The following is a 19,942-nucleotide window of genomic DNA, read 5'->3' on the forward strand; positions in this document are numbered from 1 at the left end:
ACGTGGCTCACAGACCCGTGAACGGTGAAGGCCTCCAGAGGAGGAATTTAGTCCCCAGTAACTGCTCCATTGTTTATTTAGGCTGAGTGAATGTTAAAGGTCCCATGAAACGGCTTTCACATCATACTCTTCAGTCACCATTTGGTGTGATGTACCCAGACACGGCGTGCTGGGGGAGAGACTTGGAGTCCAAAGAGATTTTAGTATTGTGAATGTATAAATCTTAAAGCAGCTGTAATGCTTTTTCTCTCAAATGAAAATGTAAAAAAACATCTGTCTATCAAAAGTGACTTTGGTCGGGAGTTCTCGACTTCAGGAGAATATCCCTCAGCCGTCACCTAGAGCTGTCAAGTTGGGCTTTGCCATCAAGGAATTAAAAGCAGTTTGGATATGACTATTGAGGACAGGGAAGTGCTTGGAGCGTCTGTGTTGAGACTGATAAAGTGTTGAGCCTGAGTCTTGACACAGCTCTTGTTTCAGGAGTGGCACCTCACGACTACCCCACATATCTACTACAGAAGCATCCCATTATGTAGGCAGGCAGGCAGGCTGGCGACGTGAACACCCAAGTTTGTGAGTGCAGTAACTCGAGAATGAACTGGCGCAGGAGTTTCAAATTGATACCATAGGAGCATCTACTAAAAATCTCATACAAGTTCAAATCTCTGTGACCTCACCCTCAAGGTCAGAGGTCAAGCTATCTAAAAACAAGGCAATTATCAGGGAACCGTGAAAGATGCTGAAAGCAATGGAAAGAAATAGTATACCTTAGTTCTGTACCATTCATTCTTCCAGGACACTTGCATGTCCATCTGAAGTGCAGGGCTACAACTCCGCTCTACACTGAATATGTATGGGGGAAATGAATGAGAAATGTACTTATACAACACAGCTTTATTCACCTTGAAGGACCCCTGCCGTTGAGGTCATAGTTGGGATTTAGATCAATTTCTTGCATATAACAGCTGATTAAAGAAGATAAGACAAACAGTAGTTATCAGTAAGATACAGATACAGACCTCCGCCTTTGATACTGTGGACCATCATATTCTGCTACATAGGCTGAGACACTGGGTGGGTATATCAGGGGCTGCTTTGGACTGGTTTGAATCCTATTTGCATGAACGATCCTTTTCTGTGGCTACCTCTAAGTACAGTTCCTCTTCTACTTTTCTTGCCTATGGTGTGCCACAAGGTTCAGTTTTGGGGCCTTTATTGTTCTTGCTGTATTTACTTCCTCTTCAACACTTATTGAGCACTTTTAAGGACATTTCGTATCACTGCTATGCAGATGATATTCAGTTATATATCTCCTTTAAGCCCCATGATGTTTCCAAGCCACAGATTTTGCATAAGTGCATAGACTCCATTAGAGGTTGGATGGCTGGAAACTTTCTTCAACTAAATGAGGAGAAGACTGAAGTCTTTGTGCTCCTAAAAATGTTGTACCTAGTGTTATGGAAAACTTGGGTCCACTTGCTACATTTGCCAAACCGTCTATCAGGAGCCTTGGTGTTACTATTGACGCAGCTCTGACTTTGGATGCTCATGTAAAATCTCTGGTTCGCTCCTGTTTTTATCACTTGAGAAACATTGCTAAGCTGAGTCCCATTGTATCGCGCTCCGAATTAGAAATTGTCATTCATGCATTTGTTTCATCTCGTCTGGATTATTGTAATTCTTTGTTTACTTGTTTATGTAAAGCCTCTTTGGAGCATCTGCAAGTTGTTCAGAACGCTGCTGCAAAGCTTCTGACCAAGTCCTCCAAGTTTTCCCATGTCACACCCCTGCTGATTCAGCTGCACTGGCTCCCTGTTAAATTCAGAATCCACTTTAAGGTTTTGACCTTGACTTTCAGGGCTCTGCATAGACAAACACTAACATATATAAGTGAACTTTTACATCCATACATTCCCAGCAGGTGCCTGAGGTCATGTGACCAGGGCTTGCTTGCTGTCCAACACACGAGGCTGAAAACAAAAGGCGACAAAGCATTTATAACTGTGGCCCCCAGATTGTGGAACTCTCTCCCTTTGAGCCTGAGATCTGTGGACTCCGTGGTTGCTTTTAAAAAACAGCTAAAAACTCTTTTTAAACTATCTTTTGGTTGAATTTTTATTTTTAGGTTTTAGCTCCTGTGAAGCACTTTGTGATTTTTATCTTGAAAGGTGCTATATAAATAAAATTTTACTTACTTTTACTTACTTACAAACATTTTGTCATAATGTGAAAGCTGCACTTGTGCAGCACAGTGGTGCACTGGTGAGCACAGTTGCCTCACAAGCAAAGATTTGAATCTCCTGGTTAGAGGGAGGCGTCCTGTGTGAAGTTTCCATGTTCTTCCCTTGGTTTGGGCACTTCAGCTTCTTCCCCGAGTCCAAAGAAATGCTTGTTAGGTTAAGTTGTTATTCCAAATTGTCCAAGCATGTGAGGTAGAGTGTATAAAATATAGCACTGTATGAATATACTTGATGTTTAAATGTGACTTATAGTCATTTTGAATCAGTACGGTTTGAAATGCACTTTATAAGCACAGTCCAGTTCATTTTTAAAAGTATCACTGGTGTTGGTATTGAAAAAAAAGAACTGCCATACCTCTCTTTCTTACCTTTTTCAACTTGTTTCCACAGATGATCATAAGTTCAGTGAGGCCATAGCCATTCTGTTCACCTGGATCGACAGAGGCGAAGTCAACCGCCGCACCGCCAATCACTTCTACTCTATGATCCAGTCGGCCAACAGCCACGTTAGACGACTGATGAGTGAGAAAGCTCAGCATGAAGAGGAGTTGGAGCGTGCCAAAGAGGCCTTCAAGAATGCCCTGCTGGCTATATTAAATCAGTGTAAGGACGCTTTCATATTTTACACACTTAAAGACGTACTGAAAAAACTTCCAGACAAAGGACGTCTCACGTGAGAAGTTTTTGCCGTTGTAAGTGTAAGCTGTACAGGTAAGTTCAACCAGTGGTTTTCTCTTCACACTGCAGGTAGCAAGTTTCATTCTGTTTCACCAGTTTTAAGAGAACCATGAACTAGAGACAAGCATATGATTGGATAACAGCCATCAATCAACTGCACCTTCAGTTTAATCAGTTAAGTCAATCGATTCATGTAGGATGTTTAAACACATAAGACTTTGGCTAAAGTGCTGTATATTAAGCACCTGAGACTGAACAGTACTACTTTTTTAGGTGAAAACCAGTTAATAGATATCCACTTTTGACCTCGTGCCACCACGTGTGCCGTCAGTGTGAGCTTACTTCTGATTGCAGTCTGTCACACTGCTGCAGGGTGTGGTGCAGTGGCAGATTACGGTGGTGCAGACTATGGAGCCATTTTCACCACATCCATTTCAAAGCCCGTCTTGATGCAAGTCATTTACTCTGTGAGCATCTCGGCCCAGTCTCCATGACAACACTCCCCGATCTCTCTCACCATCAGCTTCATTATCTTCGGCGCGCTGTGCAGTGGTGATTAGGTCAGTCGCACAGAGGTTTCAGAGTCAGTAGCATGAGTGCGCCCTGACCTTTTCACAGGCTGCCTTCAAAAAATGCCAACACACACTGAGTGATAACCACAGCTGCTCTGTTACTGCATGCTAATGCTACTCTGAAACAGCACTGGTTAAATAGCACCCATTCACTGACACTTAGCTAAGTCTGCAATTAAAGCTGCATTAGGTGAATTTTGACCACTGGAAGGCAGTGTATTTACAAAAACACGATAATCACTTGTTGTGTCCAGCAGCAACAGACACAACCACTGAAATGGAAAGGAATCCATGTCCACCTGATGTCGTACATTTGCTCTAGTTTTATCTCAGTTTTGGTCTCCACCACCTCCCAAGGAAAGTATGTGTATAACACAACCCTTAACTCCTCCACTGTTACCAGGTAACATACATAACTGTAACTTTACCTTCTAATTCCTAGAATCCTATCTCCTAGAAGGAGTTAACTTGAAACAGTTAACCAAGTGAACTTATGTGTTAATTGAAACCTATTTTAATAATAGCTAAGGCTGATCATCTGCTAATACGTAATGCTTTTAAGATTTCTGACACTCAGATACGATCTAAACATCGCCAATGAGAGAAGTATGTGAAATAAAGTGTGCAAAGGTAATATATTTCACATGAGCAGCAAGAAGTATGCACAGAACCAAAACTAGGAGCTGAAAGGGTCAAAAATATCACTTAATGCACATTTAATCCGATGTTACGTTCAGAAAAAGGCATATTTGGCGTCGTTTCACGGTTCGTGTTCATTTGTAAATAAGGTGAGTGAGAAAATGGACAGTTTTACTCTTTTTGTCTTTTTGTCAGTAGTTCTTCTGTGATATGTGAAAAGGCTAAATCTGACATTGGTATAGGTTCATTCAGGTTTGGCAAAGTAAAGTTATGTCGTTACTGGAAGTGTTTGGCCACAAATCAAATGTCAGAGCAACAGAAAAAATGCAAGGCAGCATATTCATGCAGAATGGAAGTGTGTCTCTTCTGATTGGATGTTACAAAGTTATAGACAATCCTCCCCAATCATCCAGTAATTTCTTGCACACAGATTGATTCCATTATAGCTTCTCCTTAACATTAAACATGTAATATCCCATGTGACATGTCTACATTTCTGATGGAGTCTAAAATTCACAGTCCATTCTGGATAAATGTTGCCTTTGTCAGTCCAGTGGGAAGTGAAGCTGCAGGTGATGAGATGTAAGTACAGAGCACTGGCCAGGAGAGAGACCTGCTCATCACATGACACACATTTTAGATGAATTCTTTTAAACTTTTAGAGGATGGTTCTGGTTCAGCTTTTCCTATTTGACATGCATTTGTCTGTAAAAGCTGTGCTAATACATATTTCCTCACCACCTCCGAGATTCAAGGAAACAAGGACTCATGCAAAACATTCTCCAGCTGCCAGTCTAAGAGTCTCCCGCAGCTTTACAGACAGCCCTGAAAATTGCATATTAGCTTGTGCACGTGTGTGAAGATATGGATAGCTTCCCATGAATCAAATGGCACAGAGAAGATAAACACTGCTTGATGTTTATTGACCAGCACTACAGCTGGATGACAAAGACTCCAGTTGTGGCTAATTGCTCTGCAAGTTGACTGAAGCATGATTCGGAGACATCAACTGGGGTTAATTATCCAACACAATCGTAACTTGTTCTCTCAGCCATGACAGTAATTTCGGCCCATAGTGGCTCCAGGAATGTGGCCAGGAGCCGGTGTTTGTTGCCAGTGGGACACATGCATGGTAGCTTTTTTATATCATGTGGAAAGCATCACATGTCAGACACTTTTCTTCAGCTGAAAGTGAAACAAAGTCTGCAGGACGCCAGTGTTGATAGGCGCTGCAAGGGATCACGCCTTTTAGCAGACACATGCATTTTCCATCTGGTCTTGTGTTTTGCATCCAGCCAGTTGCCTTGGATTTAGATCTCTATGTGGTCACCCTTAACAGCCATTCCAGGCTGTTCCGTCAGACTAAGACAAGCTTTTGAAATCACTCATGTAAAAATGTGTTTGCAAACAATAGGTAAAAAAAGCAAAGGCACTCTGAGACTTGAGGTATGATGATGAGAACCGTTTAACCCTCTCAGGCTCAAAGTCCTGCAGTGGTACTTCTGAGTAAAAAAAACTCATAAAATATGTATGTGGGTTAATCAGGTTTTAACTGTTGCAAATCTGCAACGCCTGCCTTGAGAGGGTTAATATTTAACCATTATATCGCAAGCCTCAGAGTGCCTTGGATTGTTTGTGTGGTTTGCAGTCTTTATACTCAGCGCTGTTGTTCACTGAGTAGAATCTTAAAAAAAAAAAAAACACTTTTTCATAAAGCTCAAGTGCACTCCAGATTTTTCCTTTTTTTTTCCTTTTTAAAAAAAAAAGAGGTTTATTTGGAAAGCTGTACAAGACTCATGCTGCTTGGCCCAGGATAGAAGATTAAAGCCACCTGCCTAACGCTACGTAGGTCCCCATCACATCACCAAAACAGCTCAGACTCATCAGGGCTGTGATACAGAACCTCAGGGGGATCCCGCTGTGGCTCGCACAGGATTACAGCAGCTGAACCTTTGTGTTCTGCTTGTTTTAGAGAAGGACCTCCATGAAGCAGGCTAGCTCCAGTGAATCTGGAGCAATTTCTCTCAAGGTCCCAATCCAGGTTGTGAAAATCTCAAAGTATTCCTTCCTTGGCACATTGTCCTGCCGGGAAAGGCAGCTGACATTTGGGAGGGCAATTGCTGTGGTTGGACTGGTCGGTCCGCAACAATAGCAGATGTTATGTTTCAAGGTAACAGCAGAACACTGTACTGAAATAATCAGTGTTATTCACTTTAGTTTAATTAGCATGCCCGAGTTCTTGTTTCCAACAATCTCTTACATGAAGGTGGAGGATAAAAATTCAGTGCATTTAGAGCATTTTGTTTTTCATCTTTCTCATGGCAAAGAAGATTTCTATTCAGTCTTCATCTTTAAGCATAACTCCCTGTTAATTTACTCCAAAGTCATGTAATAATAAGACTTGAATGTTTTTTTTAAATTTATTTTGAAATTTATTCCTATTTATTCTTCAGATAAAAGTCTTTCTTTAAAGGAGCACTTTACTCCAAGTACAGTCGTCCTGTCATCATCTGCTCACTGAGTCAGGAGTTCAAAAGTATAAATTGGAATCCAGTAAAGTAATATTTGAGATTTTGCATGAAGGCAATTGTGGCTGATTTTGATTAGTTTTTCTTATTGCTTTCTGAAATATGGTAGCATTTCATCTGAGCCCTTGATAGCAGTGAGGAACATCTATGGAAGCTGTTTGGACTGATATGAAACAACCAAGAGGAAAAAAAAAATCATTTGATAAAGACAAATAGAGCGTAAACCTTCCTGGAGGTTGACTTGAGCAAATGATGTCACAGACTTCAGTTTTGGAGTAAACTGTTCCTTCAACACGAAAGACCTTCGTGGCCTGCCGCTTGTGGTCGGTGCATGTCCACGGTCTCTCCTCTGTCTGCTGTACGAGCCTCAGTCAGTGCTACAACGCTACATAAACGGCTTGTTTTGTCTTGACCCTCCCTCCTCTTCCTCTTCCTCCTCCCCGTTCACCCCAAAGTCGAGCAGATCACCGCCGTTTTCACCGCTGCCACCCGGCAAAAGGCATGGGACCATTTCTCAAAAGCACAGCGCAAGAACATAGACATTTGGCGCAAGCAGTGTGAGGTTGGTATACCTTTGTTTGTTTTTTTCTGTTTTCTCCTCCCACCCTGGCTCACTGCTTTCTTCTCTGCTGTCATTTTTGAGTCCCCAGGAGAGAACTGGCTGATTGACACACAGTCCCGTAGGATTTGTTGTATTCAGTGTCTGGGTTGTTGTTTTGCTGGATGCTTCGCCCTCACAGACAGACAGACGGGCAGACAGCAGCCTCTGATCGCCCGGGCCTCCCTTTATCCCTGCAGCCCCAATGTAAAGCAAAGATCTGATGCCTCCTCGAAAGTGTGAGACGCTGCTATGGCAACACTGCTTTCCAGGGTTAAGTCTCAAATCAATTATTTATCCCAAGTCGAATCTAGAAAACAAGTACGAAGACGAGAATGCTGCACGCGAAAGAGGGAAGACCCGTTCACGCGGCAGCACCACAGAGGATTCAGACGTGGAGCAGCCTGTTGGCGCACGTGGAGGTTGTGGGTTTGTTGTTCTGTGGGGGTGAGGGGGTTGAATACACAAACTTAGAATGCAGAAATGGAAAGTGATCGAAGGAAGGATAAAAGTGAAATGTACTTGAATTTGTGTATTTTATTTCAAATCACAAAGGGTCAAAGGGAGTACGTGTTTTTTGTTAGTTTTTGTGTTTTGGCTCCAGCACACAATTTCAAATGATGATTTCTAAGCATTTCCAAGCTTTGAGATTGCACATTCAGGTGTTAGAGTGGGTCGTCTACCTATCAGAAGGTTGGTGGGTGGATCCCTGGCTCCTCTTGTCCATCTGTCAAAGTATCCCTGTGCAAGATATTGAACCCTGAGTTTCCCCTGATGCATCCATCGGCAAGTGAGCACGTGTGAATGTTATGCACATGTGCTTAGATAGAGATAAAAGCACTGTATGAATGTGTGTGAGTGGGTGAATTGTAGTACTTAAATTGAATAGACAGGTGCCATGTAAGTGCCAGTGCCTTTGCCAATATTTTATTTTTGAGACCTAAAATAAAACCTAAGACTAACACCAAAAGGAGCTGAAAACAAAGCAAAGTCCAATAAATGACCTAAAGGATAAAAAGCACTTCACTGTCGGAAGCTTTCACTCCACTGGTTTGATGAACACTTCAGATCCTTGTGCAGTCATATGGAAACTTTGCTGGCATTGCTACATAAAGCAGAAAAAAAAATTATACTTCTATTACAGATTTGGGGCGACCCCCGACCGTGGCTCAGGGGGTTGGGACGCGTATCTGTAACCGGAAGGTCGCCGGTTCGATCCCCGGGCTCTCTGTCCTGGTCGTTGTGTCCTTGGGCAAGACACTTTACCCTACCGTCTACTGGTGTTGGCCAGAGGGGCCGATGGCGCGATATGGCAGCCTCGCTTCTGTCAGTCTGCCCCAGGGCAGCTGTGGCTAAAATCGTAGCTTGCCTCCACCAGTGTGTGAATGTGAGAGTGAATGAATAGTGGCATTGTAAAGCGCTTTGGGTGCCTTGAAAAGCGCTATATAAATCCAATCCATTATCATTATTATCATTATTATTATACTTTTTTGTTTGTTTGTTTTGTCTTTTCATTTGAGCGTGAACTAGAGATATTTTATTTACATCATCTTGTCTTTATTAAACAACACTAATTGAACCAGTCTCACCCTGTGAGAGCTAGGTTAGGCTCCAGTCCCCCGCTACCCTGAACTTGGTAAACGGAAGATGGATGGATGGATGAATAGGCGGATGGATGGATGTACGGATGGATGCATGGATGGATGGATGAATAGGCGGGTGGATGGCTGGATAGGCAGATGGATGGATGGATGGATGGATGCTGTGATTTGGTCCAGGTTGAAAAGCGAATAATGAAAGGCATCCTCTTAGCACGTTTGTATTCTTTCATTTGTCTTTATTTTGGCATTTTATATTTTGGGTAGCCAAAGCGAAAACTGTATGACACACAAGGGTCTTGACTGAGGCATTGGTGTCACCACAGTTAATATTCTGGGTAAGAGGTATTGAATTCCACAGGCTCTCATTCATCTATAGTAAGATTCAGTCCCCTTGTGAGATCTTCCTTTAATGGCTACCGTTCATGGTAAGTCTATATGAATCCATATTTCTACAACAACAGGAGTGTCTCTGCTAACTGTGCGGAGGCAGGCTGCACATTTTTCCTCAGTGGAGATGGATATTATTCTGTTAGGAAATGGTCTGTGAAATCACAGCCCACAAATGAAAAGCTAATGAATATGGGCGAAAATGGCAGAGATCTGATTCACAGGCAACTTCTGCAGAAGTGAAAGATAATACCACACGCAGGCAAAAGGCTCTCAGTCTATTACATCTCGTGCGTATGTGCTTCGCTTGATGAATGATTAGTTCATGAAAGCAATGGGAATGATGACAATGGAGCTGGGAGGTAGGCCGCAAAATGTTTTTATTGCAACAATGTGACGGCTGAGTTGCCACCATAAACTGGATGTAGCCACCACGGTGCCACGCATCAGTGCAGCCAAAATCCAACTTTAACCCTTTCCGATATCTGAATGGACGCTTTGTGGTAAAAAATTCAATTCAAATCAAATCAATTCAAGGCACTTAATATAGTAAAGACCCTACAATAATACAGAGAAGGAAACCCCAACAACCAAATGACCCCTTTTGAGCAAGCGTTTTGGCGACAGTGGGAAGGAGAAACTCCCTTTTAAGAAGGAAACAGGATATATGGCCTCCCCTCCCCCTCCAGCAGACCCTGGATCTGCTAGAGGGGGAGGGGCAACCATCTGCCTGGTTGGGGGTGAGGGGAGGAGGACAGGACAAAGACATGCTGGGGAAGAGAGCCACAGATTAAATTCACCCACAGTTGTTATTGAATGACATTCATTTGTATTATTGCCGGTTAACAACAACATACTGTTGTAATAATTAAAGTATAAAATAATATAAAACAAAGTGGTATAATTGACAATGGCTGTTCTGTGCTGTAAAAAGCATGTTAAACTCAGAGGCTTAGAACCAATAAAACAACAGGATACATGAGTGACTGAGTGAGCTACACATCGAGAACACTAGACATAGCCTCACACTTAAAATAGGAAAAGCACACACACTCTTATTTATTAGAGTATGTCTTTATTGGGTGGTTTGTTTTTTTATCCTGGTTTTATTGTGAATTTAAAGCCCAAAGGAAGTGCATCAAACTACACCAGCTCAAAGTGTGGAAGTGTTTCAGTGCATAAAAGAAGCTTCTTATAACTTCAGAGGTGGCTGCGAGTTTGTTTTAAAGTCAGTTTTTAAAGTTTTCTTTAGCATCAAAGCAATCTGTTTGTACATCTGTGGGTGAAAGGCAGATGCATAGAACTGTAACCATGGAACAGAGAAGAATGCATTGAGTTGACACAGATAACTTCTAAGAATGTTTGGAAACCTTTTAGACCGCAAACACAACCTTTCTGCCCCAACTTGTTACAAATACGACACTTGTAACAGCATGCGTGTGATGTAATCGCTAACAGGACATCCCATTTCTTCACGAGTGAGCTGAGGACCGCTGTTGCTCTGTGTCTCTGCTGGCTGTAATGTTTTAGGAGCTGAGGAACGCCCACAGCGAAGAGATCATGGGCATCAGACGAGAAGAGGAGATGGAGATGTCGGATGACGAGTCGGATGAAAGTCCTTGCAAGAAGATGCGCACTGAGGAAAATGGTAATAATATCACCTTTCAAATCACACATTAAATGACTAAAGGTGTGAATTTGAGGCCTCCAGCTAGAGATGATGATGGATGATGAAAACGTGCCAATTTTTTCCCCTGATTCTCTGTCACTCCTGTTTGTGCTTTGCTTTGTCTCAGCCACACGCAAAAGTGTGAACACTGAAGGTAAAATTGTTTTTTTCTGAGATTATTTCTGTCTTTGAGACGTCCAGATTCTAGAAACACCTTTTTTTTCACTGGTCCCCCGATTTGGTGCTCTGCTCGCAAGAGCTCCTCAGGATCTTTGAGTTTATGTGATTTAGACAAGCTGGTTTATTTGTGTGGCAGTTTAACCAATAAAAAGTCACAAACTCCTGCAGCAAACAGAATAGCTCAAGCTGGGTTTACTCGAACACGTGTAAAGGCAGTTTTTATTTAAACCAGCCTTTAAAAGGAAATTTCTGACAAGAGACTTTGCAGCCTGTGCAGCATTAAATCTGCTGTTCATATAACCCTTCAATTATAAAAAAAACCAAAGCAGGATAAAGTTGTGGGGACATCACTGATGTGGACCCTGAATGAGATGCTCATGTTCCTTTCTTCTTCTTTTTTTTAACAACACAAGGCCTCTCTCTTCCCTTTCCATTGTTTCTTTCTCTCTCCTTTTTGTCTTTCTCATCCACTTGTTTCTTATTTTCCTACTCTCATCTCCTCCCTTTCCTCCCTCACCTTTCCGGATCCCGCCTTTCTTCCCTCTCTCCTCCCGCAGGAGTGTGTGATCAGACTCAGGCCTCTCTGAAGGAGGAGAACGACTCCCTGCGCTGGCAGCTGGACGCCTACAGGAACGAGGTGGAGCTCCTGAGGAAGGAGCAGAGCAGAGCCAGCCGCCCAGAAGACGATCACTCGCACACACACCCTCACAGCCCAGAGGCTCAGATCCAGCTGCTGCAGCAGAGCATGCACAGCATGCAGCAGGTTTGCTTGTCTGCCTGCACATCACATTTTCATGGTTCTCAGAAGTGACTATAATCCTTTTAATCGTACTTTTAGCTTAGGAAATCCCTCTGATCTCTGCTGATAGTCAAACTTTACATAACTTTGAGTCACACCTTTCATGAAAATTATTGCAATAATATGTAATCTGCCATTTATGGCTGTTCAGCTTTGCTTTTAAATATCTTTTTTATGCCTTCTATTGGAAGACGTTTGCTCTAAATTGAAAACATTAAAATGTATTTGCTGCTTAAACCCTAGGCTGTTTATAAAAACAAACAGAGGAGCATCCCCGTGTTCAATCATTAAGACCTCCACAACCACGAGGACAAAGTAAACAGTGTTGGCCATAATGGTTCAATAACAGTCGGAAGAATATATTACAGTAAGATTTCTTGTTACCGTCACCAGGTCAGCGTGATTCCCAATTTCACTTCTGCTTAATCAATACTGTAAATTAGTGAATGAATAATGGCCTATAATAATGAAGAAATGAACACTGGTGCTGCTGAACGTGTTCTAAAATTTTCTGTACAATGAATTTTGATGCAGCAGAACTGAAGACAACAGTTTGTGTTACTCTCGCTGCTGCTTCTGCAGATTCTTCATTAAATGTTCCACAGCAACCATCTAAAACAGGCCTCTGGGGCAGATGCTCTCTATTTGTATTTTTTAAGAAAAAAGAAGGAAACTATTCGTTAGGCAGGTAAACAATTTATTTTCTTACTAACAAAAACTGCTTTTCTTAATTTGAGCAGTTACAGGTTACAGATCCTCTTGATAATCGGCAAATACAGATTTTAGATTATATTTTACTTGAATTCTGCTTTTGGGAGAAACCACAGTAGTGCGGCGGTCCCGGGTTTGAGTCTGCTCTTCCCGTGCCTGTCTGGGTTTTGTCCAGGTACTCTGGCTTTCTCCCAGAGTCCAAAGTCAGCGTATGACAGCTGGGATAGGCCCTAAAATCTTTCCTTTAAGATAAAGTGAATGATTGCGGCTAACTTTCTATCTAATTTTTTAGCGTCTTATTAAGCTATTTAGGATATTTAATAGTCTCTCTAGGGCTCTCTCACAGTTTTTCATCATTGCTACGACACATTTGCTGAAAACTTTCCACATGTTTCTCAAAGCCCAGTTTTCAAGCTATAATCCCAAAATGCTGCAAATATGCACATCAAAGCTTTTTCTGTGTTCGCAACCAAACTGTGTTCAGATCGCACGAGCAGCCTTTACAGCTCATAAAACTACTTAACATTTGTTAACTTCTCCATCAAAACAGTTTAAAAACAGTGTTGAAATTTAACTCATTAACCTCCCTCGTGTGATTGCTTTCAAATTCCAAAGAAATTGCAAGTAGTTAAAAAAAAATCCTTGATTCAGTTCCTCAAATTTCATCTGAAATGTTTGCTCCTGCTCGTCCCCTTCCACCTCCTCCTTTGCCTTCTCTTCCAACACCTTTTATGTGCAGTCGTCCTCCTCTGCCTCTCACATTGTTTCCATCCACATCAGCCCTTCCTGGCTGTACACTCTGAACCAGCATACAATCACATCATTATCCAACAAGTGCAAACAATTATGAGTTACATCTGCTCTCTAACCATGTTTAACTTCTGCCAACTGTGATTACTGTTAAGCATCAACATTGAAAACATGTTTAGTGTTTTATAAAAACAGTAAATAAATCATGACAGGTTTTGCTAAAAGAATGATTGATTCAATAAACGGGTATAGGAATTTGTTTTGTTTTGGGTTTTTTTGGGGGGGGTTGATTAAGATTTCAGAGGAATCTTAACACAGATAGGTATAACAGTGCAAGGACTAGATGGTAGTGAAGCTTGACCAACCATCCAAAGCATCGGACAACAGGAGAGAACAAGAGAGGCTGGACGAAGGTGTCGAACTCCAAGCTGTGATCCATCACAGCTGATTTAAATGTCAGATTACCTTCTCAGCATGTCTTGAAGTTCTCCAGAGGCCTGTAATGAGCTAATCATGTGATTCAGGTGTGTTGACCCCGGGTGATATCGAAAACCTGCAGGATACCGGCTTTCGAGGCCTGGAGTTCAACACCCCTGGTTTAGCAGAGCAGGAAGCGTAGCATACACAAGCAAACACAGAAAAACTAACAACCAAACAGTGTTTTCCTTTGCTGAGTTCTCCCACTATTCCTCACTTTACTTTTTTCATGGAGCACAGTAAGCTGTGTCGGAGCACGCAGCTCGTTTGCCACGAGTTAGCCTGATTTAACTTGACTTCCTGTCTTTCTCAATCTAAACTGACAGCACTGATAAAATGAGGCACACTGGAGACAACCACCATCATATAGACACACACGCACACACTGCCCTGCTGGCTCATTGTAAATGTGCTGCTTACTTGACTTCTTAGCAGTGTGAGGGGAAACTCACACTGCTATCGCTTCTCATTTGTCATGCAGCGTTGTTTCTTTTTATTCCCCCTCAGTGCAGATGATCAGCTGTGACAAACAAAATAAGTGCTTTGCTTCATATACTTCATCACAGCGTTAAGATGACATCGCATCATGCAAAAAATATGAACGCGTACACGATGAATGAAACAGTCAGTTCATTTAAATAATAAACATCTTATTGTGATAAAAAGACTAAAATCAGAATAAAAGTGGCTTCAGCACTAGGAGAATAATAAGATGACAAAGTGTTGAGTGTAGGTAAAGGGAGCAGGCAGATAAAAACCTCTCACAACACTCACTGACAGCTGCAGCCTCAAGTCAAAGTTCTGTTTTCTCATCTTCTAAGACATGAAGCAAGACGTCCTACAGCTTCTTGGCATCTTGGCTTTCTTTTATTTAGTAGAAGTAAACATCATTTCCTTTTTCCTCCGTGTTTAAATTAATGACTTTAACCAGCAAACCTTCAGCAACTGAAAAACAAGCTAATGTTAACCTGAAACTCTCTGAAGTCATCCTGGAAATGCAGAGCTGTGAACAGTAAAGTCACAAAACAGTTCCTCCTGCAGTAAGACTGCACATCTAAATATGTCCTGATGCCAGTTTTAGTTTTCAGGTTTATTTACATGGCGCCAAATAACAACAGCAGTCGTCTCACAGAAGCCAGAAATTTACTCTATAGCAGGGATGTCAATTCATTTTTCACTGGGGGCCACATAAAGCGAACTTTGACCAGTAAAACTCCCCCCTCTGTCAGTGTAAAGAACTTTAACTGCACATTTTTATCCCTGAGATATATTGATGTAAAAACAAGCAGTGCAATTTCAACAGTATGTCTCAATATTTCTACACGATAAAGAGATCCTGCTGTGGTAAATGAAAGGCGTCTGTCAGCTTTGGGCTTAAACTGTAAGACATAAATGTAAAAAACTACAGAAAGCACTCTGGTACCTCATTGGCCAGACTGCACTGCAATTATGCAACAGAAAATTCAATAATCACTTTTTATTTTTTTTACTGTGGACACAGCCTCTACAGTAGACAGTAGAAAAATGTGAAATATATTTAAAAGTCCAAAATTGATGGTTTCCATTACATTTTCCAGCAGCGTCTATTCTTTAACAGGGTGATTCTGGCCCCTGGGCCTTATGTTTGACCACTGCATTTTGAGCTGCACAGCTGCAACTCAGTTGGAAATGTGAGAGCCAGGTGCTTTGTAGGCACTCAGACCCCTTGAACTTAAAGTTTTCCATTAACTTTTTCTCCCATAAAGATGACATTTGATGACTTCCCCGGTACCTCTAAATAACAAGATTTGACACCGCAATATATATCAGCCCCAATATATATTGCGGTGTCAAATCTTGTTATTTAGAGGTACCTGGGAGGTACCTGTGATTATTAAATTGATATTGTTAAGTTAAATGTGTATCTGTGATTGTCTTCCAGCAACTTCTGAACCTACAAGAGAAGCTATCGAGCAAGGAAACTGAGCTGGAGCAGGCAAGAGAAGAGCACCGCTACCTGGAGGGGGAGGTACTCAGCCTCAGAGACAAGGTATGCGCCAATTAGTATTCACCCTCCATTACTGGCAACCACATTTAAAGTAGTCATCCATCCATCCATCCATCCTCCCTCTTCTCCTTATCTTAATCAGGGCTGCAGTTAAAGTAATTTTTAGAAAATAAAGTAGTAAGACGTTCCAGGGACATGATGATGTACAACTCTGTTACGCTTGACTGGATTCCTTTTGTTTGGACTCCTTATAGTCAGCCCTGTGTCTACATAGCAATGACCAGACGTGTTTGTCTTTTTCAGGCTTAATGCCATTAAGTCCTTTGACTGCGTCACACTTTTTTAAATCAGGTATTTCACACAGAACACAGCAGTAATCCAGCAAGAACACCGCTGTAGCGTTCAGTCTTCATGTTCTCATGAAGTGCATTTTCCGGTCTCTCTGTTGTGGCTCTTTCATGTGCGGTATACTGAAAAAACACGCTGCAACACACACAGAAGCTTAAATTCATGGAGGGGATGAAGGGGGTTGGAAGGACATGAGTGCTGCTATGGCAACAGCCCCACCAGGATGTTATTCTGCGGTCTCAAGCTGAGAGGTGACTGGCCAAGATGGCATGTGTGTGGTTTATAAATACCTGCGGACCAAGTGTTAGAAACTGCAAAATACTCTCTGCGTATTACCCATTAGAAATTATAAATATCGATTTATTTATTTATTTACAGCGAAAGTAACGTTACAGTATTTATTCCTCTGCTAAAGGCCTTTCACTGACAGTAAATCATCCACACACTGCATCTTGTGTGATTATTATTATTATGTGTCAGACAAGTAAGCAAAACCTGGTTTAGTGTACTTACTAACCGCTATCTGCTAGCTAAGCATTGGCAGCTCACAACAAACACCGAAGAACTGAACCGTGGGACTCCTGAATGTAACACAGAGCACACAACCCTGGAGTTAATGATGCTTCACCTTTAGTGGGGCAGGTGCACCTTCACACCACTGCCTCGCTCACCCCTTCACAATAATTCCCTCTCACAGCAGTTCTGTTTGGACATATATGTGAAACCGTTTTGAGAACTGGACTTCAGTCAGTTTCACTTTCACTCTCATCTCATAGCAACAGTATATGTCAAGGTCAACAGTCTGAGATATGGGGAGGTGTAAGGCTGAGCCATTAATACCAGAGTTTTGTGGCTGCTTCAACTTATTTGAAACATCTCCAGAAACACAAAAATGTTTATTTGGTACTCACAAGAAGGATGAACTATGAACGACCAAAGAAACTCAGTCGGATCTGTGGTGGCATCGAATCAGCTGCTTTGATGTTCTCACCTCATCTTTTCTGACTGTTGGCTTGACTGACCCCCACACTCACCTGACCTAAATCCAATGGAACACCTATTATTTTTGTGGTATTGAGATCTGAGATTTCAAAGTGTTCCTTTAAATTTTTTGAGCAGTATATGTATAGACAAACAAATTTATTTTGGCTATCCGTTGGTTCTTTGCCACATCCCACAGCAACATTACTGCAGGCTGACCTAAGACTTCATAGATGCATACATTCTGCAGGAATAAAAGGGCTGTCAGGGGGAACAGAGGAGGTCTGGGGGAGGAGGAGACACACTTTTTATGTAGTGATTTCACTGCCAAGTTTTACAGACGCTTCACATAGATGAATCCAGTCCGTAGACAGAGGTGAACAAGCCCGGTCGGAGGTAACAGCACGTAAATCAGCTGCCAGGCTCATCTGTACTTCAGCTCGCACCTGTATACCACAGGAGCTTTTGTGGGGGAAGTTTTTGAGACAATCCAAATGAAGTAGGTGCTTCAGGTGCTTCATACCTGAGGAACAGTGACAGCCTGGATTGCCCAAACCTCTTTAGAGTTCACACGAGGAGCAGGAAGAGTCTGAAACAGTGGCAGCTGCATGGCTAATGCAGTTTTTGGGAGATACTTTGTTTACACTGCATATCTGCATGCACAGACATTATGCTGGACTCACACAAACCGCAAATTAATCACCTAGCCCACATTATCCTCACATACTTTTCCCATGCACATGAGTTGTGTCCCTTTTAGAGCATCAAATCTCCAAAACATGACTGACTTTTGCCCAGAAACTGTTGAGTAAAAACAGCTGGCTGAAGGTAAGAGAGCTCACGCGGTCATTGTGCGGTTTTGGCTGCAGTAATGAGAAGAAGGTTGCCGGGCTCTGCTGATGAGTGCTCTGTGATGGATAACTGGCAGCGCAGAGTCGAAGCAGCTGTAGGTTATGTTGCGTGTTTGAAGGAGGCAGATACGATGGCGTTGTGCCGGGGATGTAGAAGTGTCTTTACTCATATTTTATACTTAGAAAACAGAAGGTTTCAAATCCAGGACTGTATTAATAACAGATGACTGTGGGTGTAAATCGCTACCTTCAACTTCTTTTACTGGTCTTTGCTGGAAACTGGGGACCACAGTCTGCTCCATATCGCTGTTTTTCATCTGTCGCTACTTATTACGGTCAATTTAAATGCCCCCTTTTAAAAATTTTACTTATTTTCTCTGAGGTTTTTTTTTAGCTTTTGTACTTATCTAGCCCATTTAACAGTCCACTGCTGAGTGGGTTACTTTCTGGATGATAAAGTTAGAAGAACGTGGGAAGAGGATGGAGTTAGATGAGAGGAAACATCGGCCAAGTCTCTGTGGCAGCTCTCTGTAAAGCCTTCCATAACGCCTAATGACCAGTTTGCCATGTCTCTGTTTGTGCACGATAAATACATTTATAATTCTCAAACAGCTATCAGCACAGTGTTTCTTCAGAGTATCCATATAATGGTCTCACAGTCTGCACATTTCCAGCCTGTCCTTCTAACAGACCCATCTATAAAAGAGCAGAAAAAACAGACTCTTTGTTACAAATGTTTTTTCTTCAAACTCTGAGTTTCACTGCGACTCATCAAACACTTTCTGTTTTCTCTCTGTGTGTCTCTGCAGCTGCTGAGCAGTAATGGGGAGACTGTGGAAGGGACCAACGGCGAGCTCCATGAAAAGGTAAAAATTGAAGCCTGAGCTGAAGTCGACTGGCAGAAAAATAACTGACAGTTTTTGTTTTTTTGTTTTTTAAAAACAACATTTTTGTCAGGTTGTCAAGCCAAACATGGCCCCGTTCAAGAGTTTGAAAAGTAGAGATTTGATGCTTGTGTTTGTGATGCACACAATATCAGCACACTTTAAAAAAAAAAATGTAAAGACCCAAACAAAGGAAACAGTTGATGAGAGTGAAACATGAGTGAAATCAGGAGAGGTTACAGTCTGTTATTTTGGTCCTCAGCTGTCTCTCACAGCACTTTGTTGCTTCTCAGTGACCCAGTATGTACACATTTACACACAGTGTCTGTATACTGCACATGTCATGGGAGATGGACTATTAGCCTCAAAGCTGCTGAAGTGCACACTGACTGAAGTCAGGAGGACACGGACATTTGTATCATGCTACTCTGGACCTCCTGAGTGCAACACTGTGATGCCTTTTATTAAATGATGAGGTTTTGCTTGGGTTTTGTGTGCTCTTTGTGTGTTGCAAATATATAGTGCTGATGTCAATGAGATCCAACAAATGTTTCAACAGAAAGCCAGTGGCATTGTTCCTCGTGCTTTTTGGATTAATGTAGAATATATGAACTGATTTAGGATAAATGATTTAGATATTTTCTGAAAGCATAAAGGCAGATGGGAAAACGTTGGGCCACCCAGCAGCTTCTGTTCTCTCAGTTTGCCCCTTGCAAATGCGTAATTGTTAATACCGCGCCAAAAACTATTCAACAAAACACATTCAGTTCTGGACACAACACAAATGCAAAATGCTAACTCATTTCCGGGTGTTTCCCAGCCCTCTGTTATCAGCTTCATGTAGTAATTGGTAGTTAAAGTGTATTTGTACCCTTATGTTTTGGCTCTTTTGTCATACACATGTGTTTTCACAGGGGATCAACGGGTGTGTTCCTTCTCTGTACCACAGCAGAGACCGGAGGACCGAGCTTATCACAAGAGGAGTCATCACTTCAGAAAAAGAGGCTCTGCTTCTTGGTAAATGCTTCTTACTATTACTGGCTGTCAGTTTAGCTATATAAC

At 42.0% G+C, this 19,942-nt stretch overlaps 1 protein-coding gene across 1 annotated transcript in view; it reads left to right on the forward strand.

The window, feature by feature from the left end:
- The window catches only part of enox1 (ecto-NOX disulfide-thiol exchanger 1), a 137,252-nt gene that overhangs the window by 109,270 nt on the left and 8,040 nt on the right, over window positions 1–19,942 (forward strand). The window contains exons 8-14 of the mRNA XM_005751919.2: window positions 2,631–2,843; window positions 7,113–7,219; window positions 10,774–10,891; window positions 11,650–11,855; window positions 15,751–15,858; window positions 18,806–18,862; window positions 19,795–19,897. Coding sequence (XP_005751976.1) covers window positions 2,631–2,843; window positions 7,113–7,219; window positions 10,774–10,891; window positions 11,650–11,855; window positions 15,751–15,858; window positions 18,806–18,862; window positions 19,795–19,897 — 912 coding nt within the window. The remainder of the gene's footprint in view (window positions 1–2,630; window positions 2,844–7,112; window positions 7,220–10,773; window positions 10,892–11,649; window positions 11,856–15,750; window positions 15,859–18,805; window positions 18,863–19,794; window positions 19,898–19,942) is intronic.

Source organism: Pundamilia nyererei, unplaced genomic scaffold (assembly GCF_000239375.1).
Source record: "Pundamilia nyererei isolate P.nyererei 1_Seehausen unplaced genomic scaffold, PunNye1.0 scaffold00334, whole genome shotgun sequence".
Lineage (NCBI taxonomy): Eukaryota > Metazoa > Chordata > Actinopteri > Cichliformes > Cichlidae > Pundamilia > Pundamilia nyererei.